Genomic DNA, 25,139 nt, shown 5'->3' on the forward strand with positions numbered 1-25,139 from the left:
CACTGCAAAACATTACAGCTAATCAGATTCACACAGAACCTCATGATCTCTTATGGCATGCCATGTATATTGACCGGCCTTAATTAGTATAATTGTCCAACACAAAAGGCTCTTCTTCTTGACTTGTAATTCATGTTCCCATGGTAACAGGCGTTGCTGCGGGAGTGTCGGGGTCTCCATGGCGACTTGGAGGCCATGGGGGAGAGGGAGGGGCAGCTGGGGGAGGTGCTGCAGACGGAGGGGTGGAGCCAGCAGGTGAAGCACCTCAGCAGACGCACCGAGGAGCTGCAGCAGAGTGCCAAGACTCGCCTCCAGAGTCTGCAGGACGCAGCTAAGGTAAAACTGCAGTCCTGTGGTGCTTCAGGCATTACAGGCAGAAATACAGTGGAAAATATGTTACACTCTTAATTAGGCCTCAGGAACGACCCCAATTCAAACATCAATGACACTCAGTTTTGTGTAGTGAGATCAAATCAGCCTCATTAGCATTAATATTCTCAAGAAGTGTTGCTAATGTTATCCCATAAATTCCAGAAATTTCGGTGCACAATAAGAGGAGCCCATCACCTTACACTGGGTCATATACAACAGAGATATAACACCACAGTGCCCCCTTATGGCCGTTTACCTAGTACTGCAGTATCAACTATGCTGGTGTGCCTGTTCCTCTGCTGACTCTATAGGCTTGTGTGGCAGTAATCTGTTACGCTAATCTTGTTGCCATACAGCTGGGACCCACATGGCAGTCTGTTGCTAATGATCGCTAATAACATTGTCTGTTGTAAATCTGTTTACAATTCCTACAATGTGTGTTTGGATTTTTTAGGGGTGGGGCAAAATGTCCATGGACAGCCTGTGTAGGACTGTAGACCTTTTATTTGGATTTGATTTAGTGCCTTCCCTTTGAACCACATCTAGGTCAGTTAGCATTTGCAAATGAAGAGATTTCTTCTAAACTGAGGCTCATGACCACTCACTCCCCTAACCCATGTGATTTCCTTTGATATGCTACATCCCTGTCTCTCCTCAGGACATGTTGCGTCTGGAGGCGGAGGTGAAGAGCCTCCATGCCACTCTAGACCAGGTCCAGGTCACACTCGCCTCCCCCGACCTCAACAGGCTCAGCCTCAGGGAGCAGCTCACACACAGACAGGTACACACACACACACACACACACACACACACATACACAAACACACACATTTTAAATGCTTTATTTGCAATCAGTTTTTGTTTTTACACACAATTCATACATACATACATGTCTACAGATATAAAATCCACAAACTGATGTCTCAACTCCTTCTACACTCATTCTGACTTAAAACTAGCGGTCCTGCCCACACTGCTCATTCATTACACAACCAGCAGTCCCTCCACCTCTCCCTTACATCTCCCTTGATTCCTTTATTAGCGTCTGCTGGTGGAGATGGAGGGCTTCAAGCAGCAGGTGGCGGCGGTACAGCGGTGTCAGAGCGCCCTCCGGCTGCCGGAGGAAGTAGTGGCCAGTCTGCCGATCTGCCGCACAGCCCAGACCCTGCAGCAAGAGGCCAGCCAGCTGCAGCACACCACCATCCAGCAGTGCAACATCCTGCAGGTAGGGGGCAATTCTCATGGTGCCAATGTACTGCTGATCAGCTGGCACATCAAGTCATATTTATTTGGAAAGTGCTTGTTATAGCTGTTGATGTAATACCTTCACATTAATGTAATAAATCATGAGGGTAATAACAATTTGCAGCTAATAGTGTTATAAAATATAATATAGTATAATAATTTCACATTAAAGTAATACAATTTGGGGTTTTATTCCAGGAAGATTGAATTTTAGGTAGCTTGGTTTATGTATTTATTTATTTATTATATATTGCATTAATAGGATCATTACACTATGAATTGCAAATTGTTATTACAATAATGGTTTATTTCATTCATGGGAAATAATTACATTAGCATAACAGTGAAAATACGACACTAATACAGCTAAACACAAGAGATAAAATAAGAAAGAACAAACACATCACCACTTCTAACATATGGGGCCAGAGCTTGTGTGTTTATGTGTGTGTGCTTGTGCGTTCATTTGAGATGATATGAGAGCACTGAACACATAGGGAACATGTGATGTAATATTTGATCCCCAAAGATATGTGCACCATTTACACAACATAGTTGCCCTACAAATGTTCAACACAGTTGCACTGTAATGCACAGAGTAATGTATCTGCCCACCAACAAGTGGTGTAATGTAATAGTTTACAGTTGCTACACAGAGGCAGTTGAGCTGTATAGAAAGTCGCTCGTTGCCTTGTGAGAAGAGTTATGTGGTTCCACTTTGACTCGCTGGAGCAGGTGCCCCTCTAGGTGCTGAAACTGCCCAACAGGCTTTCTCATGAAGGTCTGGGTTTTTTTTTTTGCTCACATCCAACCAGTAATATCTTCTCACCCTTTGTTTCTGGACTGATTTTACTGTTAAGCTCATTTTAGTGAAGATTAGTCTTTAGAGGAACAATGAAATGACATTGAGAACCTCTCTGGGGGGCAAACACCTAAAGCATCTTAACCATCTTAACCACATCCAGGGAGATTTGAAACAATGAATGTGTTTATATGCTCACAGCATTCTAGATACTGGCTCATATCCCTGTCATATTTGGGATAGGCTGTTTATATTTATCTTCATATCTTGAACTCAGATAGACCTGTATACATGAACAAACAGAATATTCTGAATATTACCATGGAAACAGAGCTGACAGAGACTGCAGAAGCTAACAGTGAACTGGATAAGGTGTTTACATTCTTCTTTACCCCACTAATATCAACACATCTCAGGTTTTTGAGTATTTGGATATAAGCTTATCCTATTATTATAAATGGTATATTGGCGTAACATTCAAACAGAGTGCTTGAACATATTGGAATAGCAGTGTGCATGTAAACACACTCAGTGAGACATATAAGGAATCAACATCTGGGCATCAGGGTGGAATAGTGAGTAGGAAGACTGTCCTTCAACTGGAGGACCAAGGTCCAAGCCTCCCTGCTGAAGAGGGGGGCAAGAGAAAAAGAGAATTTCCCTGCAGCGATCAATAAAATATCATACCACATATTATTAAGGTTTTACAGATGATGCACCCTCAACCTTTCCATGCTTTTTTTCTGTTTCCCAGGAGGCCGTGGTGCAGTACGAGCAGTACGAACAGGAAGTGAGGAACCTCCAGAGGTTAATAGAAGAAGCCCACCGCATCATTCAGGACCGGCCTGTCTCCACCAATAACATACAGGAACTCCAGGCCCAGATACACCACCATGAGGTGAGAGAGGACGCACACACACTCTCTGTCTCTCTCTCTGTCTCTCTCTCTCACATGTGGTTGTTAAAATATGCAAAAAGGAAAGTCTTGATTTGCAGCTACCATGACAATCCAGCCTCTGATTGCAAAGCAAGCAGGAACCGATAAGCCGTGTCACTCTACACCGCCACCGTTCAGCACAGTTTAGTCAGTGAGCTCCAGTGGTTTGACTGTAGATGAGCACCGCACATCAAAAATCCCAAGCAACCATTGCAACTGAACGACAGTGGTTATCACTCAGGCACCAGATTCCTATTTTCATTTGCCCCAAAGTCACTCCATTTGATATCTAAGGAAATTAATATGCAGTTAATGTCTTAAATGGATTTTCTAATGAGGTCACCTACTTCAACATCAAAGAGCCGAGAGAGAGTGACAGACAGAGAGATAGAGAGAGAGAGACGGATAGAGAGACAGGTGGTGAGGTGAAGGGCAGAGAGAAAAAAAGAAGTTGAGTCATAATGTATTTCCTGTACTCTGTAATAGTGTAAAACAGCATAAAACAGAGAGTAGGAGGCAGCAAGAGAGATACTATATATCCTGGAGTATTTGTGGGCAACCATTAGGGCTGAGTCAAACTGTTCTCTGGACGGTTATTGAGCCAAGAGTGAACTTGAATGAGGCTTATGCTGTGCTAACTGCATCAGAATTATCTCTGTGGAAAATCTATTTTCTGCTTTTGCTCTGTTTGCTGTTATTGCTCAATGCGGTCTGTTCTCCTGATGTCCCAACGTGAATACGCAACATTGGCTAATGGTTCTTTAAAGCTCCAAGAAATCCAAGAACAAATATTGCTCATTTGACCCCCTTTTAACATCGTGTTATCAGAAGAGTCCTGCCGTGCAGCCATTTTGGAAGTTTGGGTCTAGTTTTGCCTCCACAGGCCCAACACAAACACATTCTCCCTTTATCTGATGGTGCATGCAGATACATTCTGCGCGGGGATGAGATTCCTGTTTGAGACACTGTAGATGGTTATATGTACCTGCATTATCTCAGTGCAGATTCTGAACCCTGTGCTTTCTGTTGCGGTTTTACTTTGCTGAGTAAGTGTGTTTGATCTCCCATGCAGAGAGAGAGAGATAGAGAAGAGGGGGAGCAGGGGAGGGGGGGGGGGTGCAGAGAGAGAGAGAGAGAGGCAAAGACCTGCAGAGAAACAGATCAAATCTCTCCACAGGCGACACATTTTTCATTACATTTTGCAGCAGATAGCGTCCACTTCCCATACTTCACCAGGGAGCACCTGCACCTAGGTGTTTGCAGATATTTTTTTCTCTCTGCCTCTCGCTGCGGAGTGGCTTGGCGTGACAGCGTGTTTATGTCTGAGTTTGGTCTCTAAGCCGAGCTGATAGCTGCAGGTCCACTGGCCCAGTTAGTCACATGACCCGATTATCAGTGCATCGACCATCTGCGGGACAGAGGGAGGAGGAGGAAGGGGTAGAGGAGGAGGAGGAGGAGGGGTAGGAGGAGGAGCCGGACCCAGTCTGCCTGCCCCATTCCATAGCTGTAATCTGACACCCTCTCTGTCATTCTGCCTCTCCAACACTCGCTCTCTCCTTGCGGCTCTCTTTTGTCGGAGGGAATCTGCCCCGGGGATTGGTGGAGGAGGGAAGGAGCAGGAGGGGGGGGTGTGGGGCGGTGGGCGGGCAGTGAGATCACTTCCTGGTTTTTTTTTTTCCTTAGCCTTTGTGTATATGTGTGCAAGAGGGAGTGTCTGAGGGATTTTTTGAACTATTTCTGCGAGGGGGTCTCTCACTCGCTCTCTCTCTGCCTCGCTCAACCCAACATCCTGTCTGTGGGGCTCGCCGCCGCTCTGAGTCACCCGCCTCTGTGCCGCGCTGATTGGCTCCGAGAGATAGGGGAGCGAGAGAGAAAGAGAGAGAGAGGCACAGCGAGAGAGTGTGTGTGTGTGTGTCACAGAGAGTGAGGCAGTGCTATTCTCTCTCTCTCTCCACTTACACTCACACACACACACACACTGCGAGACCGAAAGCGAGAGACCGGGAAGAGAAGAGAATGCGTCCGCTCCAGTTACTCCTCTCGCACCGGCGGCACCGCATTCAGCGCTGAACCTCCCCTCCCCGTTTTTTCAGGAGCCTACTTATCCAGCACCTATTGATTTCCTCTTGTGGACTGAAGCACGCTCTCCTGACCCCGGGGTTTTGCTGGTGGTGGTGGCGTGGTTGTTGTTGTTGGGGGATGTTTTGACAGGAGCTGGCCCAGAAGATCCGTGGCTACCAGGAGCAGATCGCCTCGCTCCACTCCAAGTGCAAGATGCTGACGGTGAAGGCCAAGCACGCCACCATGCTGCTGACGGTCAGCGAGGTGGAGGGCCTGTCGGACGGCATGGACGAGCTGAGTGACGAGGAGCTGCCCAGCGCCACGGCAACCGCCGCCGCCGCCGCCGCCAAGCAGCTTCCAGCACACCCCTCTGTCGTCATGGTGAGTGGCCAAGGCTTCACACACACACACGCACACGCAGACACGCACGCTGCATGGCTGTGTGTGTGTCTGTCTGGCCCATGTATGTGTGTGTTTGTGTTTGTATGTGTGTGCGTGTGTGCAGCCTCTATCCCTACTCCCTCACTGTCTCAACCACTGGTTCTCACAGTGGGGTGCAGGGGGGGGGGGGTTTCCAGGTGGTCCACCACAAAATAAAGTACTTGATTTCACTATAATTTCATTAACCTAAAGTTATCTCAGAATGTACAGTATAAGAATTACTATTCCAATCATAGGTTTTACTCTGCCACTATCATCTCCCCACTTACTGTGTAGACAGTTATTCAGTAATTCAATGCTAACTCAACAAGAACCAAAAATCCTCCAATATGGGGGTCCTTGGGACAAAATCTGATCAAACTGGGGTCCGTGGAGCCTAATGTGTGTCTATATGGTGCTCCATGACAGGTAAAAGTAAATGTTAAAGAACCCCTGATCTAGAGTTTGCCTTTTTTTCAGTTTTATGCCTGTTTCTCTGCTTTCTTTCTTCTCTCGGTGTCTGTGTATTATATTGCTCAGAGAGAGGCACGCAGGCTTTTCTTTCCCCATCTTCCCTTCACCTTCAGGGTTATTATGCAGGCTGTCTCATGGTGTGCACTGCTCCACGGATACTGCTGACAGTGTTTCAGTTGCTATTTTTGTATGCTGTATCACTTCACTTTGTTTCATATTAGCCTGAATCTGTCTGCCAGCTACTGTGTCATCCTCGGCTTGATCATCCACCTTTTCTTATGTGTTTGCACAGATCTCTGTCTGCCTACCCTCTCCTCTCCTCTTCTCCCTCTCTCTCTCTATGTCTCCTCCTCTCTTTCTGATTCAGATTTCTCTTGCTTCCTTGCCCTGTTGTTGCTGTTTGTGGTGTGTTTGGTCTCAGCGGGCCAGGAAACAGGATATTCTGTATGTGTGTGTGTGTGTGTGTGTGCGTGTGTGTGTGTGTGTGTGTGTGCAGAGCATGAATAGTTTGTGTGTACTGTATGAATAGGTTGCTAGGGCTGCTGCTATCCTTGATTTGTTATCGTTGCACATAGTTAGCATTGTGTCATTGTTACCACATTATTGTCACAGTACTGCTCAGTTTCTAACTAAACTCACTATGTAGAGCCACTGAGTTTCCCACGCATGCCGGTGGTATGCCGATGCTGTCCGTTGCCTTCCATTGCATCATGAAGCCCGGGAAAAAAAGGCCTCAGTGTCTAACAAGATCCTAAGTTAGTCAGCCAAGTTCTACATTAACCGCCAAAGCAGCCCAGTAGGTTTTGGCTCACATTTCAGCTCTGCCTCTCTACTGAGGCATGTAGGCAGACAGACGACTGTACTGCTTCAGGGACAGCTGCTGCTGCTGCTACATTCACTACTCCCAGTCCTCTGTTAGCTACGCTTTGGCTATGCTTTGTTTAGGCCTGGCCCTTGATCTTCCTGGACTGCTGTTAGACTTGTGTTTTTAAGTGCCCCTCTGGTGATTTTTAACTTTGAACTTCCGTGTTATGTCACTTTTAGTTGTACTTATACATCATGTGCGGTATGTTGTTGTCTTTTTCTGGCACTTGAAAAAGAGATTGAGAAATACAGCGTAAATGTCTTCAAAATATTACTAGTTTCTGTCTGTCTGATGGCATGGATATGGTCTGGATGGCACTTACAAGAGAAATGCGTCTGTGTGTGCCAAGTGTTCATGGCAGGGAGATTAGGTCTGAAACTGCAACTCTGTGTGTGTGTCTGTGTGTGTGTGTGTGTGTGTGTGTGTGTGTAGTTATGTGTGCATTTGAACTTCCCAGCAATAGCCATTCCTTTCCCCTGATGCATCCTGTAAAAATCTTTGTGGGTCATTCATTGCCATAGGATTCCACCCAGGTTGAGCCTCTATCCATTTGCGAGCACAGAGCAATGCTACACTCAAATTTGTCTGTGTTTTTAATGCTGTGCTACAGTGAAAGCCTTGGGGTGTTTTATGTCAATAGCAGTAATGTGATCTTATGGGTCTCCTCTTTGTGTTATTTGGTTACTCTCTGTCTAATTAATCAGCAATGTGCTCATCTGCAGACTCCCTGTCCTGCACTCCCCTACTAATTTTATGCTCTCCCTCTTTCTCTCTCTCTCCCCCTCTCTCTCTCTCACTCTCTCTCTCTATCTATCTGTCTGTCTGTCTCTCTCTGTCTCTCTCTCTCTCTGTTCTCGCTCCTTTCACCTGGGGGTTTTCTGTTTGGCTCCCCACCCTTTTCCCCCCACCTGCTTCTTTGATGTGTGTGTTTGATGTGCGGTGTGTGTGTGTGTGGTCAGATGACGGCGGGCCGCTGCCACACACTCCTCTCCCCGGTGACGGAGGAGTCAGGGGAGGAGGGCACCAACAGCGAGGTCTCCTCTCCCCCTGCCTGCCGCTCCCCCTCCCCGGGGGTTAACGCTGACGCTGCTCTTAACCAGGTACTGCAAACCCCATCCTGGTACCCTCCAAACCCCCCCCCCCCCCCCACCACTACCACCACTACCTGACCTGACCTGACCCCCCTCCACACCACCCAACCTGTCCATTTTACCTTTTACATTTCAAGCATTTAACTCTCTCTCTCTCTCTAAAGTGACCTACAATGAGTGTGACGGTCGAATAAGCTTGAATTCCCAGAGAAACTAACATTACAAGCAACCACACACTTCAACCTGCACCGCAAAAAATGCTATTTAGTCTAGTGTCTTATTCTTGTTCAAACAAGTGAAAAACTCCAATGCAAATCAGCATGTTTCCAAAATGGAGTGAACTGAAGTGAACCTGCATTGGAAACCAGTGGAATTATTTCACTCTGTTGGCAGAATTTTTCATTTGTTTTAAGAAAAATAAGAGTTTAAGACTGAATATGCGACTGAATGACTTGTTAAGATGGACATTTTATGCAGTGTGACGTCCCCTTCCACCCCACCCCACCCTGACCTCTCCACCAAAACCACCACCACCACACCCCACCATCACCCCGGCCTCCCTCCACCAGCCTTATATCCCTCCATCCCACCCATGCTTCATATTTTAAACAGCTGGAGGTTTTCTGTGCTGCCCCTGCTTTCCCTGCTTATCTGTGCAGAATTACCTTGCTGGAGCCAGTTTGTTTTTATCACATGCTTTTTGCTGGGGTAATAGTCCTATGTTATTTTTCCCAACATAGCCTTTTAGCAGGAAAAAGTTCAGTTGAATAATTTTCTTTAGAATTAATCTGTCACTTAGCATGCTATGGCAGCGAAACAGCAGCATTTTGACACTTTGCAGGACGCAGCAAGGGTCAGTGCTGTTTTTTTCACTCTTATTGTGAAATGTAATTACTTGTCTTGTGATGTGTCCGTGAGCCATTATCAGCTAAGTGTCAAGAGAAGACTAAATCAATAAGGTTAAGAGCAGAGTGTGGGGCAGTTGGAGACTGACTGAGGAAAGTATCATGGGAGAGAGTTTAAACAAAATCCATGGGACTTTAACCAGATGCTGCTGATGTGGAAACATCCCACAGAGGTACAAGACAGACCCGACTCATAGTGAGCTGATCTGAATACAGTAGTGGTCACTACTTGAAATGTTGGCCCATACCTTTTTCATGAAGTGTGTGAGCTTGTGGGTAAACTCAATTACTGTGACCCAAAGAGTAATAGAGAGCTATAATAATACCATAACTATGAACTCATGAAGTAGCAAGCTGCCAAAGTCTGGTTTAAATTCAGCTCAAAGGAAAAGATCTGTGGCTGGTGTTGTGTTTTCCCAGTTATCACCTAGAGACCTAGAACACACATTTAAAATCTGTAGATCTCAATGGAAGTCATACTTTATCTGTTATAATATTGTCAATAATTAATTTACATTATAAGGTATCACAATGTACTCATAAGTAGCACATATATGCAGCAGATGTGTGTATACTTCCCCCCAAATATTTCAATTCACATACATGGTTGACAGTATGTCCAAGAACATTAGGACACATCAGAGCAATTTACTGTTCATTTAGTGAGTGCTTGTAAAGGGATCACACTGCAGAACACCCACTTCAATGTACACAAACACAGCAAAGCTCGGTCTGTGTGCACTCACATGGACACACACACACTCACACACACACACACACTCTCAGTTGCACACTAATGAAACCAACACTCACTGTGTCGTCGTGCCACAGGGTCGAGCCCCCCTGAGCCGAGCGCCCCTCCAGGAGCTGTACGACCCGTCTATGGAGAGCAGCGCTGCTAACCTGGACGACCTGCAGAGATCCTGGGAAACACTCAAGAACGTGGTATGTTGCCTTATTACTTATGAACAACTCAATGAAATCACACCACACACAGAATTATGTTGGCCCCACAGTAATGCCACAGCTAGAACATTCCCCCAACAAAACAAAAGCTAGGATAGGGCCAATTAAAAAAAAATACTTGCAGAGATACAGTTTGACTTCAGCAGCCTGCACTAGAGCCAAAACTGCAACTGAAACATGGATGCAAAACTTCAACTGAAACCAAAATATACCTCCAACCACCACTGCTACCACAAATGAAAACACAAACGATGGACTGTGTGTCTCTCTTAACACTTCCACTCCCACTGCCATCTCTATTTCGCCCATTTCTCCTCCTCATCGCTCCTCTCTTTCTCTCTTCACACCCCTCTCCTCCCACCACAGATCAGCGAGAAGCAGAAGAGTCTGTACGAGGCTCTGGAGCGGCAGCAGCACTACCAGGAGTCGCTCCAGTCCATCTCCACCAAGATGGAGTCCATCGAGGGAGCGCTCAACGAGGGCCTGGAGCCCAACAAGACCCCCGAGAGCCAGATGGCTGCACACCAGGTGAGGCAGAGGGGCGACAGACGGGTCGGGAGGTATTGGGGAAGCTGTGTTTGTTTTTGTGTGTATATGACAGAGGGAGAGAGAGAAGAGGGGGTGGAGCGGAGTCCAAACGATGGCATTGAAAGTAATAGTATATGTGAAGTGTAGATTGAAAGGCAGACAAGTATGATAACGATAGGGAGGCGACAAAGATGACAAAGGACTAGACTGCTCGGGGAAAACAGAAAGAATGATTGAGGGGTTTAATATGGCACTTGCTCATGCAAGTGTGACAGACAGCGCGCCACTGTTCGCTGTTGCTATGCCAACTTCACAGCAACTGCTGATACAGTTCCTTTTTGTAACACCACAGTGAGGCAGTCTGGCCAAACCCCCCCCCCCTTTTTTTTTCCTTTCTCGCCATCTTCTTTTCACTCCTCTTCTCTAAAAAATTAAAATCCACTTCCAATGTCTTACCCGTATCCTCCTTTGTCTTCCGTTCCTCTGTCCAGGCTCTGATGGATGAGATCCTGATGCTGCAGGATGAGATCGGTGAGCTACAGACGTGTTTCTCCGAGGAGCTGTTGGGCGAGGGCCTGGGTGACAGCGACAGTGATGGGGAGTCTGGGGACCAGCTGGCCCTCCAGTCTACCCTCACCGTGCTGGGAGAGAGGATGGCCACCATCCGCATGAAGGCTTCTGGGAAACGGCAGCTGCTGGAGGTGGGTGCTGGGACCCAAGATAATACGGTTATATCCAGACACTCACATTCCCCACTTTCCCGTCGTCTGTTTCTTATTTACCTCTCATGTTTTATTGACCTGTCATCACATTGCCCCCTACAGGAAAGACTGAGCGAGCAGCTGGAGGAGCAGCGGCAGGAACAGGCGCTGCAGCGTTACCACAGTGAAGCCGAGGAGCTCGACCATTGGCTGCTCAGCACCCGCGCCACGCTTAGCTCCGCCCTGCAGCCCCAAACCGAAGACATGGATATGGAGGAGCAGCTCATCGACTGTCAGGTGAGACCGACAATGCTACTGATGATGTCATCAAACTGAGACTGGGCTCGAATGGCTGATAGAGCGCTGAGAGTTTTTGAGTTTGGTTTATTAAGGTTTCATGGAGGGTGATTTGCTCAAGGTAGATGGTGTGCGTGCCAGATATTTTCGTCACACTAAGGCAACGTTTTGAACTCCTACCACTGCCTTAGGCGCAGTATGAAGTGAAATATTGTAGCTCAGTCTGGCTGCATCCTTGTTCCAAAAATAGTGCCTATCCTTGGATTCCTTCCCTTGGTATTATTTTGCCATGTCAGACAGGCTCATGACAAGTAGTTGCTAGTTCAGGCACACACACACCTTTCAGCTCATCCTCAAATTTCAGCAGAAATTTACAAAACCTTTCACTGAATAGAGGACTCTTATAAAACAGAACAGTATAGCAGCTCATTATTTTCATTGTCCCAATAAATGACTTTTCTAAATTGAGGCTTTTGTTTAGCATTAGGATATTAGGATTAGGATTAGGGTTTGCTCCTGTGTCCCTCTCTGCTTTGACTCCTCGCTGGGTCCCTGACATTCCTCCACCAGCCCAAGCTTTGTCCCCTGCTCACCCTGTTACCATGGTGATATCACCTCTAAACCGTGGTGTAATTAGTATCCACAGGGAAGTGGGAGTGGATGTTGGTCACTGATCCATAACCAGTTTTGTGTATTTGTAAAGGTTTTGTTCAGGACTTTGGTAATTGGTAATTTTGATCACAAAGCAGCTTTGTTGGCAGCATTAGTTGAAGTGTGTAACTTGTCCTGTGCCATCAGAAGGAGGCTTAGGGCTATCAGCACCAGGACCAACGTATACTGTTTAACATTCCAAAATTGACTGAAAGGGTTAAAACATTCAACCTATCATGCACCATAAGTGGCTTCTCAGTCATAATAATGTTACTTCTGTGGCTGAGGCAAAGGAAATCAGTGTTTGAAGTGTGTGTTTGTAGCAGCTGGGAGACAGTAAGCTGATTACAGCTCACATATGGCTCCTGTAGAGCTCAGGTCTAAAGGTCCGGTCCATGCGGATCTTGCTCTCCAGGGGGTAAATGCTGTCTGCATACATTAACAGAGATTAACAGATCCTCTGCTGCAGCATAGATCCACTGGAAAGGGCAAAGAGATGTGTAAAGGGGAGAGGAGGTGAAGGAAGAGAGACGGAGTGAGGAATGGTGGCAAGAGAAAGGGAAAAGATTGAAGTGGAGGAACATAACAGGCCTGGGTTAAATAGCTGTTGAAAATAGTTCTTAGAGTTTATTCTAATCTCCTTGGTGTGCCAGATGGGTGGGGTTTACTGCATCAAGACAATTCACATAGCATCAGGTGAATTCGATTACAGAAAAGCACACACAATTGAGTTTCATAAACGGATAGTTTTGGTCCTCAGTTTTGATTGGCTGATACCCAATAAACGTTTATCAGTTCATTTAAATAGTAATGCACTAACCGAAAATCACTACACTGATACACACTGATAAACTGATTTATTGAACATTTATTGAACATTTGCATTCTTTTTTATGACAGTGTAGCATTACCATCCTGTCAAAGCTCCACTTTCCATCATGCCTAACAAATCTCTAAGCTGTGCAAAACTCACTGTGAAGCACAGCCTCTCTTGGCTCGGTGCTTAATCAAATACTTTCCTGTGATTGTCTAAACTTTTCTGGCACACATTGTAAACCCCACCTATCTTGCTGCTGAGTCGGCTACAACAAACCATGAAAAGCATTTCCAAATCCTATTCGATCCAAGTCTGACAGAGAAGAAGAGAGATTTCGGAAAATATGTTAGAATACTTGGAGGAGGCACTGTGTGGAGGAGTTGTGGCAGTGCAGAGAGAACAGACGAGTTCTCCATCTTCCCTCCGAACGACACTGTGGCAGCTCTGAATAGAAGGGAAGGAGCTATATGAAGACTCTATATATTGTGAGGGGGAACTTCTCTATACAGAATTACCTCCACTTCTCTGACTAGGGGCCTCGTATCCCCTTGTGAAAGGAGGGGATACAACCTTAATCCCACTCTTTTCAGCTTCCATGCCATTGTTACCACTTAGCACCCATAGTCTGGACATGGAATGGGAGGGTCTCCTTTTTTCTTTTTTTAAGAAGCACTGATTTGTTAAGAAATTAAAGAAGAGAGCGGTGGGATTGTGCTGATAAGGATTTGAAGAAAAGGGTAGAGAAACAATCGATATATTCTGTATGAGAATTGATGAGATAATGAATGAAACTAGCAGGAAAGAGAGATAGAGAGGAATAGAAACACTGAGCGTGGTAGTAAAGGAGTGCTGCATGTGTACAGTGCATTCTAGAAACGGCTAAAAGTGCTATGCATTATGTTGAGTGGAGGCCTCTGAACCACTGGAGCGCTGCCTGTCATTCACTTACACAACCAATAAGAGCCCTTTGAGGGTAATGAAAGACAGCTCCCATTGGATAGCTTTGCTAGTTTTTTGTTGACGGTGTCATTACCCATCCTGGAGCAGAGATAGCAGATTTCTTTGATGCTAGAGCCACGCTTCATGAGTCATACTACTGAACTACAGGGGGTTGTAGCTCAGCTTGGCATGTGGAATACGCAACATAGTTAATAGCAACTTCTATTTAACAATGCAAGCATGCTTCAAGTATCCTCACATGCAGGATTTTACCTAGTATTTTTTCCCATGAGTGACTCTGTAGACAGGTTGCTGCATAAAATCATGATTTTGAGTGGGATACTTTCAGGTTGTGGTTAGCTTCTAATCAGCTTCAGATTAAACTGAAATTGATCTGAAAAGAGTCCACAGTCATGTTGATAACCCTGCCTGAGCTTGCCGGCGTGCTCCTGCCCTTCCAGAACATGCTGTTTGAGATCGAGCAGAAGGTGGCGTCTCTGTCGGAGCTGTCCGTCCACAGCGAGAGCTTGCTGTTGGAGGGCCGGGCGGGCACCAAGGGAGAGGCGGAGCAGCTCACCTTCAAACTCCACTCCCTCAAAGACAGCCTGCTGGAGCTGCAGAGGATGCTGCAGGACAAACAGGTCGACATACAGGTGAGATGCGACGATAGCGCTGTGACTTGCACCAAGGCCATGTGCGCCGTGTTTGTGTTTCGTTATCCCATCCACGTTCTTTTCCTCTCTTGTTCCGTTCCTCCATCCCATTCCCCCCCACGCCTTCCCTCATCTTTTCCATTTCCCTCCCTTTCCTCTGTACCCTCTGCCTCTGTCTCATGTCATGTTTGTTGTGTTGTGCTGTGTTACGTCGCATTGTGTATCGTCATCAATGGTAGTATTGTGTGAAAACTAAAGGTCATGTCAGCCTCCTTCATAAAGGTCCACTGTTTTCCACCGCTGAACAACAAGAGCCTGTGTGTCTCACAATGGGCCTCAGACACCAGACAAAAGGATGCTACCTCATCACACACTGACACTAAACGCACTGCAACAGGTGTCTTTTCTGATGACACAGCATTTTGGCCTTGCTGCTGTGTGGTTTAACTCTCATTCGGGATAAACAATAAACCAGTTTATCTCAACCCGATTCTCTTCTAAAACCTCTCTGCCAAATATCCACCAAAAATGAATACCCAAACAAACAGCAATCTGAATTTGATGAATGTAAACTATTAAAATGACACCTCTGATCCCCTCTGTCTTTCTCCCAGGGTTCATTGCAGGAGCAGGAGGACAGCGAGCCGGACTCGTCCCTGTCCCAGAGTCCCAATGTCCAGGACTGGCTGTCCCAGGCGCGCTCCACACGCACACAGCAGCACCACGACAACCTGCTTCGACAGAGGGTGAGACGAAGTAGAACATCGATATGCTTTTTATTTAACAGACCTGGGTCAGTTGTTGAGTGAAATAATTTCCTTTACTCTGCGAGATGGCTGTTGTTTTTCAGTGTAAATCCATTAGGTTAGATTGGTGCCACTGTGCAAGACAAGATCAATCAATCCTTGAGAATCCATTTCAAATAGGAAGTCGATACTAATAATTCTTGTAGATGTATCTAATATAAAATCCTATACCAGTGTTTACACTCTAAATGTGATTTCGTAGGAGCTGGAGGAGCAGGTAGCGGAACAGAGGAGGCTGCTCCAGTCTGTAGCCAGTGTCGGGGAGGAGTTACTCAGCCAACAGACCACACCCAACGGGGACAGGTATTGTATTTTTACCTTTCTCTATTCTTCTCATACTTTCCTCACTATCCCCTAAACATTTTTCCTGTCTGTCACACCTCCATTCTATGAGGAGGAGCTTTACCTCTCCTTCTGTGATTTGATTTTTTGGTGCAATTGGGTTTATTTTTGCATCTTTAAAGGAAAACAGTGGGTAAATATTAAATTAGACAGGAGCATGCAGGGAAAGCAACCCTCCAGGGGACAGGTATCAATCCCCAATGACAATACGCTCCTCTGGCTGTTATTTTCCCTCCTCCTCATTCCCTAATGTCTAACTCTTTCTCTCCACAGTGAGGTATCAGTCCCAGGCGGCGTGCTGCTGGAGGCAGACAGTCTGTCCCCTCTGGACCAGATGAGACAGCGCTGGGAAAACCTGAATAAGGATCAGAGCACGAAGCTGCAGCTCTCCCTCAACTCGCTGGAACAGGACCAGCTCAGCCCGGTACAGATGCCATACAGTATAGGAAGAGTTTCATTCCTAAATGAGATATCCACCTTTTTAATTTCTAGTTTAAGTTTTGTTATCCAGTATGGTTCTTTGTGCTGTTTTATGTTTAATGTGTCCTATAGAAGCAACCCATCAAGTTAAATTCTTTTTATGTGCAAACTTACTTGATTCTAATTCAGATTTTCTCAAAAATGGTGGTTACCCACACAAAATGATTGCTGGTGTGAAAGTAAAGCACATTATGGGCTACTAAATAATTGATTTTGAAATATTGACTGATGAATTTCAGGTAGCAATTTTGAAATGAAAACCTTAGCTCACTGTTAACTTGGCGGTTAGTGAGTGTATGATTTCAGTGATCTTCTAAACTACTGAATGATTACTTTTTTAAGATTGGATTTAAGATTTGAGTATAGTTTTGCACTCACTATTCCCTCTGCCTGTCTGACCGTCTCGTGTCTCGTCACCCATGTGTCCAGGTCCTCCACCGGTCTCGCCTGTCCAGTCCTGGTGTGGTGTTAAGGGGCGAGTCTGCCATGCAGGACCCCCGCTCCCCAAGAGTTTTGTTTGAGTCCTGCAGCCAGACTCTGGGAAGAATAGCCCAAGAGGTACTAACATCTTTGAATCTCCCTTTTTCTTTTGGATCTTTGGTTCAGATTGGTTGGTTTGGTTTGGTTGGTTGGTTGGTTTGGTTTAGGAAGAAAAACATTCTGATCGACAGCTTTCGATGTAATGAGCAACCATCTTTTACTCTTCTTCACAGGCAGCGGGCGGCAACAGTAAGGCAGCGCTGTCTTTGGGAGAGGTGACGGTGCAACAGGACCTGTATGCAGCGGTTTCAGCAGCCTCCTCCTGGCTGGACGCTGCTGAGAACCAGCTGCTCTCTGGTCCTGTGCTGCTGTCTGAGGACACAGAGACACAACTCTGTCATCTAGAGGTGAGAAAGGACTAGGACTTTGACCAGTTCTGTTCCCTCATGCAGAAATATAATATACTGACACAAAAACACATGTGTATACCCTATGTTCAGTTACCTTCCAACAGATTATACACTGGCTTTATATATAGTTTTGAACATATTTGTATATTTGATAAATGATAAATATATTTACATCTTATTGTTGTAGTCTGTCCCTTTTCCTCAGATTGCCTTAGACTCAATGGGTTGGCATAAGCAGAAAACACTATAAATAATCTTCCTGATTTAAAACCATTAAAACGGGGGGTTTATGGGAAATATACTGGATGAGATGTTGACTTCGGCTCCTGTGTTCAGAGCCTGAGTAAGGAGCTGAAGGAGCTGAGCGAGGAGTTGAACCAGTGCAGAGACCTGCTGGGTGGAGGAGCGGGCCGGCTGTGTGGAGGGGAGGAGCGGGCCCTGATGGAGGACACCCTGGAGGGTCTGCAGGAGAGGCTGGGCCTGCTGGACTCCACCCTGGAGCAGCACTGTGACGCCATGAGGGACAGGCTGCAAGAGCACTCCACCTTCCAGGTACCGAGGCCCGACAGGGAAGGGCAGGCTTATGTGCATTTGCATAATATAGGTGTGTGTGGGTGGTGGAGTGGCTGAGAAGTGGTCAGAAATGCATGGCTGAAATCTCAGTGATAACTTAAACACCACTGCTCTGATTTTGACAAAACTTGGAGAGATTATGCATTTTGGCACTGTGTTGGCACATGCATTTAAAAATTAATAATTGGCCTGATGGCGGCACACATCCAACTATCCTTACATATTACACTGATTGGCCTAATGAGGCCGCTATAATTAAAGGTCAGTCTGATTGACACAAAACTTGCTACACACTTCCGGCTATCCTTTCACATTGATTGACTTAATGGGGGCACTATACTAAAAGGTCAAAATTTAAAACTCAAATGTGATATCTCAGACAATACTGGTCCAATTTTCATTCATTGGCCTGATGGGGACACTATAATTTAATGTCAGAATTTCAGACTTTGAAAGGCCATAATAACTGCTACAACACCAGTTCAATTTTGATGAAACTTGAAGAGATGATGCATCTTGTTACTGATTGGCCCAAGGGGTGCCTGCCTCATTCGTGGGGGACGACATGTTTCACTTCTTAACCTCTTCTCTTCTTCTTCTGCCGTCTCTGCTAGAATGAACTGAGGATGCTGTTCACAGCTCTGAGCGAGAGTAAACACCAGCTGCTGCAGAGGATGGCTGGAACTGTGGACAGACCTGCATCCAAACAGATAGAGGTAAGAGAGATGGAGATACAGACATAGAGGTGCGCAGCAGTCCCAGAGATCTAGTGAATTGGCAGTGGCTTCTGAGAAGAGATTTTCAGTGAATGTTTTCCTTCTTATGTAGACATTATCAGAGGTGGAGGACAGTCTGAGGGAGTTTGAGCAGAGAGTGACTGAGCTGAAGAGCAGAGCAGAGGGACTCCAGGCTGACCAGGTCTCCAACCAGGAACTACTCAAACTACAGGTAATCCAAACAAACAACAACCTACTTGGACATGACTTCATGACAAAGGTCATATTTGCTAAAGGAAAAAAAAGATGAGTACCACTGTGCTAAAGGGTGAAATCAGCGCCACCAGTGATTATCATACCATATCTGAAATATTTACAGTACATCATTTTTATTTGTTCAGTATACTCCTTTGTTGTAATTAATTGTTGTATTAAATTCTCTATTTGCTCTGTTCTTATCTACATCCTGTTCTCTGCTTTTGCTTTGACCATTAAAGTTAATCATTCAAGTTTAATCTAATGTCATTTTAACCATGGGAAATCCAGATGTCCTATTAACTGTAATGCTTACTGATTGGCATGTTGATGTTAACTGACCACCCGTCACTCTGTCCAGGATGCGTATGAAGAGCTGGTGCTGATGGTGGGCTCCAGGCGTAGCAGCCTGAACCACGGCTTGTCTCTCAAGGCCCAGTATGAAGCTGCCCTGCATGACCTCACTGACCTGGTGGACACCGCCCAGGACAAGATGGCCGCCGACCAGAAGATGACCGTGGTGTCTGTTATAGAGGTCCAGATGTTGCTGGACAAACACAAAGTAAGTGGGGGGGTGAAGGGGAATAGAATTGCAGTGTTCTTCAGTTATTTATTTATTTTTTCTTGGATGCTTTGCAACATCGTTTTTGGTCATTTTGAGTCAAATAACCTGTTCTCCTTTCCTTCAGGAGTTCTTCCAGGGTCTGGAGTGCCATATGATCCTGACCCAGACGTTCTACAGTAAAGTGTGCGGTCTGGTGGCGCAGAGAGAAAGCCAGAACCTGGAGGAGACCATGGCCTTAGCCCACAGTGTGCTCAAACAGGCCCACAGGAGAGGAGTGGAGCTGGAGGGCATACTGGAGGTGAGAGCCACAGACTCATGCTTGGATGGGGAAAGGGAGCAGTAGAGTTCAGTTCAGTCTTTATTGTAATCCCAGAGGTATTATAGCAAATAAAAAACTGTGTAACACAATACAGCAAGACCATGACATTTTAAATACTACCAGCTTGAACCAGGGAGGGGTAGATGGTTTTCTGGTGGGAATCACAGATGAAGCGTCAAGTGTATGGATAGCATAATGGATAGATGTCACATTTATTATCAAATATCACAAATATCAAAGTGATGAAACAGCATGGGGGACTATATTAACTCCCTCCCCTCTCTTCTCTGTGCCAGTCGTGGAGCAGGCTGGTGGAGGACTACCAGGCTCTGTGCAGACAGCTGGAGGCTGTGGAGTGCAGCATCCCCACTGTGGGTCTGGTAGAGGAGACAGAGGAGAGACTCAATGAAAGGATCAGTCTCTACCAGGTAAGGAACTATACACACACTGGATGCAGATATTTATGTCTGCATATTCTGTGTGCACAGATGTAAATGCATCACCAAGTAAATGACATAAGGCTTTGAACTCATATATATATACACTCCATTATTACTATATTATTATGGAGTATTTTCACTAAATTTCACAACCTCGGTTTTCCTTTCTTATTAGATATATTGTGGTGCTACTCTTTCACATCATAGTGTTAAATATGTGATCTTATGTGTATCAGTAAGGTTCTTTCTTCCTCCTCTGTCCTCCAGCGTCTGAAGGCCAGCCTGACGGAGCACCAGCCCCAGCTGTACCAGGTGCTGGAGGAGGGGAAGAGGCTCCTGCTGTCGGTTTGCTGCTCGGACCTGGAGAACCAGCTGACCCAGCTGGGAGAACACTGGCTCTCCTCCACCACCAAGGTCAACAAGGAGCTGCACCGCTTCGACTCCACGCTCAAACACTGGAGCAGGTCAGGCACAACGGCAGGCAGTCACAGTCGTGGTCTGTCTGGCAGTGACAGGCTTTGTCTGTTTATCTGCCTGTCACACCTTTTTGTTTTCCTGTCTGTCTTCATTAAAAACAAGAATTGACTTTCAAATCAGTGATATTCATTGAGTGAGCCAGATTTTTTGGCCTGTCAGTAATACCTGTCATGACACTAGGATGCTGAATACATGGAAAAAAACAAAAAACAGAAAAATAATCTGTTTTGTCCTGTTTTTGTCCCAGGTACCAGAGTGAGTCAGCAGAGCTGAGCCAGTGGTTGCGATCGGCTCTGGACCGGCTGGAGTTCTGGACTACTCAGTCAGTGACCGTTCCGCAGGAGCTGGAGACTGTCAGAGACCACCTCTATGCCTTCCTGGTTAGTTAAGAGTTATCCCAGACATATTACCCATACACATCATTCAGATCAATTTAATAGATTTTCAGTCAAATTCCAACTTCTCTCACTCTCCTTTCTGTTTCTGACAGGAGTTTTCCAAGGAGGTGGATGCTAAGTCGTCTCTGCGTTCCTCGGTGCTGAGTACAGGCAACCAGCTTCTGCGATTGAAAAGAGTAGATACAGCTGGTCTGAGGTCAGCACTGGCCCAGGTCGACACGCAGTGGGCTGAGCTGCTGACTCGCATCCCTGTGGTGCAGGAGAAGCTACACCAGGTCTGGAAACAGCTGCTGTTATACTATATGATTATACTATATACTATATACTATATGGTTGCAATTTTTAGGGCATTTCTGAGATGTGCAGATTGCATGACTAATATGTTAATCAATATAGGTCTGATATTGATTCCAACATTTCTGCACAGGCTTGTCGCATAATTTGTTTTACCTATTTTACTCTGTATTTTCTCATTTTATTCTTCTTTAGCCATGTTTTCAATTCATATTATTGCATTTCATTTCATTGTAATGGAGCTAATTGGGGAAGTGCTTACAAATTTTAGTTTATGATACTTTTTGTACTGTTGTAACACCTCTCCTCTCTTCCCACAGTTGCAGATGGAGAAGCTGGCGTCGCGGCATGCCATCACAGAGCTGATGAGCTGGATCTCTCTCATGGAGAACATAATAGAAGAGGACCAAAACAAGATTATGGGAGCTGTAGGTTCAGAGATGATCCAAGACTTCCTGCAGAAGTATAAGGTACGACACTGGCATCTCTCTCTGTTAACACTATAGACTCCAGCAGTTGTTACGTTTTGGCCAGACCGCAAATCTTCATGCATAATATTCACCAAAAAGTTGATTATTATATCTGATTCTAACCTTAACCTCAATAAAGACTGAATGACTAACACCAACCCTAACTAGACTGGAAAAAAAATTGTTTCTGTAAACATTATTTTTAGCAATTTTTGCCTTTGCAGTTTGACCAGAAGTGAAAACTCCCTCCAGCTCTTCGTCATCCATCCTTTCATCGATCATCTCTTCCTCATCACGCTCTCATCATATCTTATCTGTGTTCCACAGGGTTACCGTATAGACTTGACCTGTAAGCAGTTGACGGTGGACTTTGTTAACCAGTCGGTGCTGCAGATCAGCAGTCAGGATGTGGAGGGGAAGCGCAGCGACAAGACGGACTTTGCCGAGAAGCTGGGAGCTATGAACAGACGCTGGCAGATACTGCAGGGGCTTATCACTGAGAAGGTACAGTTCCCTAAGTGAGCTGTTTGAATTACAGAGCACATATGAGTTGGACATGAACATTTAGACCCTATTCTTTTCAGATTGTTACTTTATAATGTGTGCATGCATGAATTTGCAGTTTCTGAATTCCTGTGTGTTTGTGACTTAGATTCAGCTTTTGGAAGGACTACTAGAATGTTGGTTGGAGCACGAAAATGGAGTCCAGGCCCTGAAAACCTGGCTCACACTGCAGGAGGAGAAACTGAAAAAGAGACACAGGATAGAGGATGTTGCATCGGTGCAGAATGCACTTAAAGATTGTCAAGTAGGGACACAGCACTTATATCCATAACGCATACTACATCAGATATATTACTCTGGCACAATTAGATTTTTACAAATTCTCTATCTCTCTTGAAATAACTTATTTTGTTCTCACAGGAGTTAGAGGAATTAGTGAAGGAGAAAGAGAAGGATCTAGAGAAAGCAGAGGAACGAGGAAGTGCTCTCATCCAGGACAAGAAAGGAGAGGCCTGCTCTGTTGTCAAAGAGACCCTCAAAGGACTGAACCAGTCCTGGGGCAACCTGGACCACATGGTGAGCTTCTGGGATTCCTTCCGAATAGAATGAATTTAAAAAGTAAACACAGTAAATATCATGGTGGTTACATAAATTATCTCATAAGGCTCTTTCAGCCATATTCACCCCGCATTCCCCACTTCAGATAAGTCAGATGAAGGTGAGCTTGCGGTCCGTTCTGGAGCAGTGGACGTTGTACCGGCGAGCTGCAGAGGAGATCAACGGTTACCTGATGGAGGGGAGGTACTCTGTGTCCAGGCTGTGCCTCCTCAACGGCTCTCTGGAGGCCGTACAGCAGCAGGTGGAGAGTCTGGAGGTGAGGAGTGCAGGAGTTAAACTACCCTCTTCATACAGGGGGAACAGCTCAACACAGACCTTCACATGGCTTATTATTTGTGATTACACTTGTTGGACTCACTCTGGATAATCTGCTGAATGCCTAAACTATGAATGATGTGTTTGATAGCCATAGTTTCTGCTGTAAACAATGATTGCTGACTTAAGGATTAGTTGCATCCATCTCTGTATTCAAAATACCTTCCTATTTATTCAGGAGATGATAAATTGTAACTCGGGTTGTGTGTCTGTGTGTGTCAGAACCTCCAGGAGGAGATGGATAAGCAGGAGAGCAGTCTGAGGAAGTTTGGCTCCGTAACGCACCAGCTACTGACTGAGTGCCACCCGTCTGTGGCTGACACACTCAACAACGCCCTCCGGGACGTCAACATCAGGTAGGCACAACTGGACGGAACAACATACACACACACACACATCTTGAGTCTCTTTAAATCGAATTGCAGCTATAATCCTCATCATCAACTACCTGCTGACCTGAGCTCAATATTTAACTCCTTTCTCCTCCTCTGGCCCAGGTGGAACAGTCTTCTAGAGCAGATCTCAGAGCAGCTGAGGAGCAGCAAGGCCCTGCTGGGGCTGTGGCAGCGCTACGGAGTGTTGTACGGCCAGTGTGTGACAGCGGTCCAGAGGCAGGAGGAACGGGCTGACCGCCTGCTCAAGAGCGCCACCGACAGGGACATCACAGAAGAGGAAAGCAGCGCCTGGATAAAGGACTGCAATGTGAGTACAGCTGTATATAGCTCTATTTGATTTTTTACATAATTTTAATCCTTTTTTTTTTACCTGTATTTACTTAAAACCACTTTCTTCTATAGTTGTGACATTGCAGGGCCCAAGTCTACTGTTAGTTTATTACTGAGTCTACATTTTTAGCGGATTAAAATCAGCATTTGTCCTGAGAGTGCAAGAGGAGGCTGAGAAATCCAGCCTCCTCAGTCTCTTTCAGTTTCTAAGGACCTGTGAATAAGCTCAGAAACAGCTTGTCAGCTCACTTTAAAGATTCACAAAGCCCCTGTACCCTCTGCAGAATCCCAAATTGCACCCTGTCCTTTTGTCTGCTTGAATGTAGATTCACAACACACTGTGACAAAAGCCTTTTGAGAAGGAGACCGCAAAGGGAAAGACAGGCCCCTGATTTACACTGCAGGGGTCCCCCAGTGTCAAGCTGGGCTTGTAGGGCCACGCTGGGGGGTGTCTAGGGATACAATGTTGTAGTACTTTAAGCAGACCATAGAGTTATTTTGATTGAAGATCACTGAGGCAAATAGATACCAGAAAGATGCCAGTGGAGAAGTGTTCCAGTGTTATGCAGTGAGAATAAAGTCGTTGGTGCATGGGCTTTCCTTTCCCTCTTGGGTGCTTCTGAAAACCCACAATCCTTCTTTTACTCATACTGAATGTATTTATGTAGAGTGATACATGTTGCTGTTGTCATATGAAAACCTCCAAATTTGGTGATTTTCATGGCTTAACTTCAGGATTCATGGTCCTCTGTGGGTTGGAAAACTTCTACTACCCTTTGGCTTATGAACCCCTTTCAAAACCCATTGGATAAACTAAAAAAATGCACCGTTGCCATGCAAAGAACACAACAGTTTTTCTTATGTTTCTTATATCTCTGTGCCCTAAACATTTATTGTCCTTGGCTATTAAAGTGATTCTCATTCTCAGTAGGACAACAGTCCAAATGGAAAAAGGCAGCTCATGAACAGTGATTCTCTGTTCCTGACCTACTGTGTTTTTCTCCGATGACATTGCTGTTGTAGGAGTGTCTGGGCGACCAGGCCTCAGTGCAGCAGTCCCTCCAGCAGCTGCAGGCTCTAGTGGAACAGCTGAAGAGCCAGGTCGACGCCTCCTCCATGGCAGCCCTCCAGTCAGACCAGCTGTCACTCACACATCGCCTAGCAACACTGGAGCACGCCCTGCACAGGCAGCAGGAGGTACTGCAGGTAGGACAGCCGGGGTGGGTTT

The 25,139-nt window shown here is 45.7% G+C and overlaps 1 protein-coding gene across 1 annotated transcript in view; it reads left to right on the forward strand.

The window, feature by feature from the left end:
- The window catches only part of syne1a (spectrin repeat containing, nuclear envelope 1a), a 131,654-nt gene that overhangs the window by 79,590 nt on the left and 26,925 nt on the right, over positions 1 to 25,139 (forward strand). Inside the window, exons 89-121 of the mRNA XM_071516808.1 lie at positions 151 to 336; positions 1,031 to 1,153; positions 1,415 to 1,597; positions 3,174 to 3,317; positions 5,568 to 5,798; positions 8,136 to 8,276; positions 10,004 to 10,117; positions 10,505 to 10,666; positions 11,158 to 11,367; positions 11,491 to 11,664; positions 14,533 to 14,724; positions 15,339 to 15,470; positions 15,733 to 15,833; positions 16,146 to 16,296; positions 16,782 to 16,910; positions 17,066 to 17,239; positions 17,579 to 17,794; positions 18,430 to 18,531; positions 18,644 to 18,763; positions 19,148 to 19,348; positions 19,476 to 19,649; positions 19,967 to 20,098; positions 20,378 to 20,574; positions 20,835 to 20,967; positions 21,078 to 21,260; positions 21,600 to 21,749; positions 22,077 to 22,253; positions 22,402 to 22,557; positions 22,674 to 22,829; positions 22,957 to 23,127; positions 23,409 to 23,542; positions 23,684 to 23,888; positions 24,935 to 25,117. Coding sequence (XP_071372909.1) covers positions 151 to 336; positions 1,031 to 1,153; positions 1,415 to 1,597; positions 3,174 to 3,317; positions 5,568 to 5,798; positions 8,136 to 8,276; positions 10,004 to 10,117; positions 10,505 to 10,666; positions 11,158 to 11,367; positions 11,491 to 11,664; positions 14,533 to 14,724; positions 15,339 to 15,470; positions 15,733 to 15,833; positions 16,146 to 16,296; positions 16,782 to 16,910; positions 17,066 to 17,239; positions 17,579 to 17,794; positions 18,430 to 18,531; positions 18,644 to 18,763; positions 19,148 to 19,348; positions 19,476 to 19,649; positions 19,967 to 20,098; positions 20,378 to 20,574; positions 20,835 to 20,967; positions 21,078 to 21,260; positions 21,600 to 21,749; positions 22,077 to 22,253; positions 22,402 to 22,557; positions 22,674 to 22,829; positions 22,957 to 23,127; positions 23,409 to 23,542; positions 23,684 to 23,888; positions 24,935 to 25,117 — 5,337 coding nt within the window. The remainder of the gene's footprint in view (positions 1 to 150; positions 337 to 1,030; positions 1,154 to 1,414; positions 1,598 to 3,173; positions 3,318 to 5,567; positions 5,799 to 8,135; positions 8,277 to 10,003; positions 10,118 to 10,504; positions 10,667 to 11,157; positions 11,368 to 11,490; positions 11,665 to 14,532; positions 14,725 to 15,338; positions 15,471 to 15,732; positions 15,834 to 16,145; positions 16,297 to 16,781; positions 16,911 to 17,065; positions 17,240 to 17,578; positions 17,795 to 18,429; positions 18,532 to 18,643; positions 18,764 to 19,147; positions 19,349 to 19,475; positions 19,650 to 19,966; positions 20,099 to 20,377; positions 20,575 to 20,834; positions 20,968 to 21,077; positions 21,261 to 21,599; positions 21,750 to 22,076; positions 22,254 to 22,401; positions 22,558 to 22,673; positions 22,830 to 22,956; positions 23,128 to 23,408; positions 23,543 to 23,683; positions 23,889 to 24,934; positions 25,118 to 25,139) is intronic.

Source organism: Centroberyx affinis, unplaced genomic scaffold, assembly GCF_046629955.1.
Source record: "Centroberyx affinis isolate AG114_WGS23_722 - 3 ecotype Tasmania unplaced genomic scaffold, CSIRO-AGI_Caff_v1 ptg000431l_1, whole genome shotgun sequence".
In the NCBI taxonomy this organism is placed as follows: Eukaryota; Metazoa; Chordata; class Actinopteri; order Beryciformes; family Berycidae; genus Centroberyx; species Centroberyx affinis.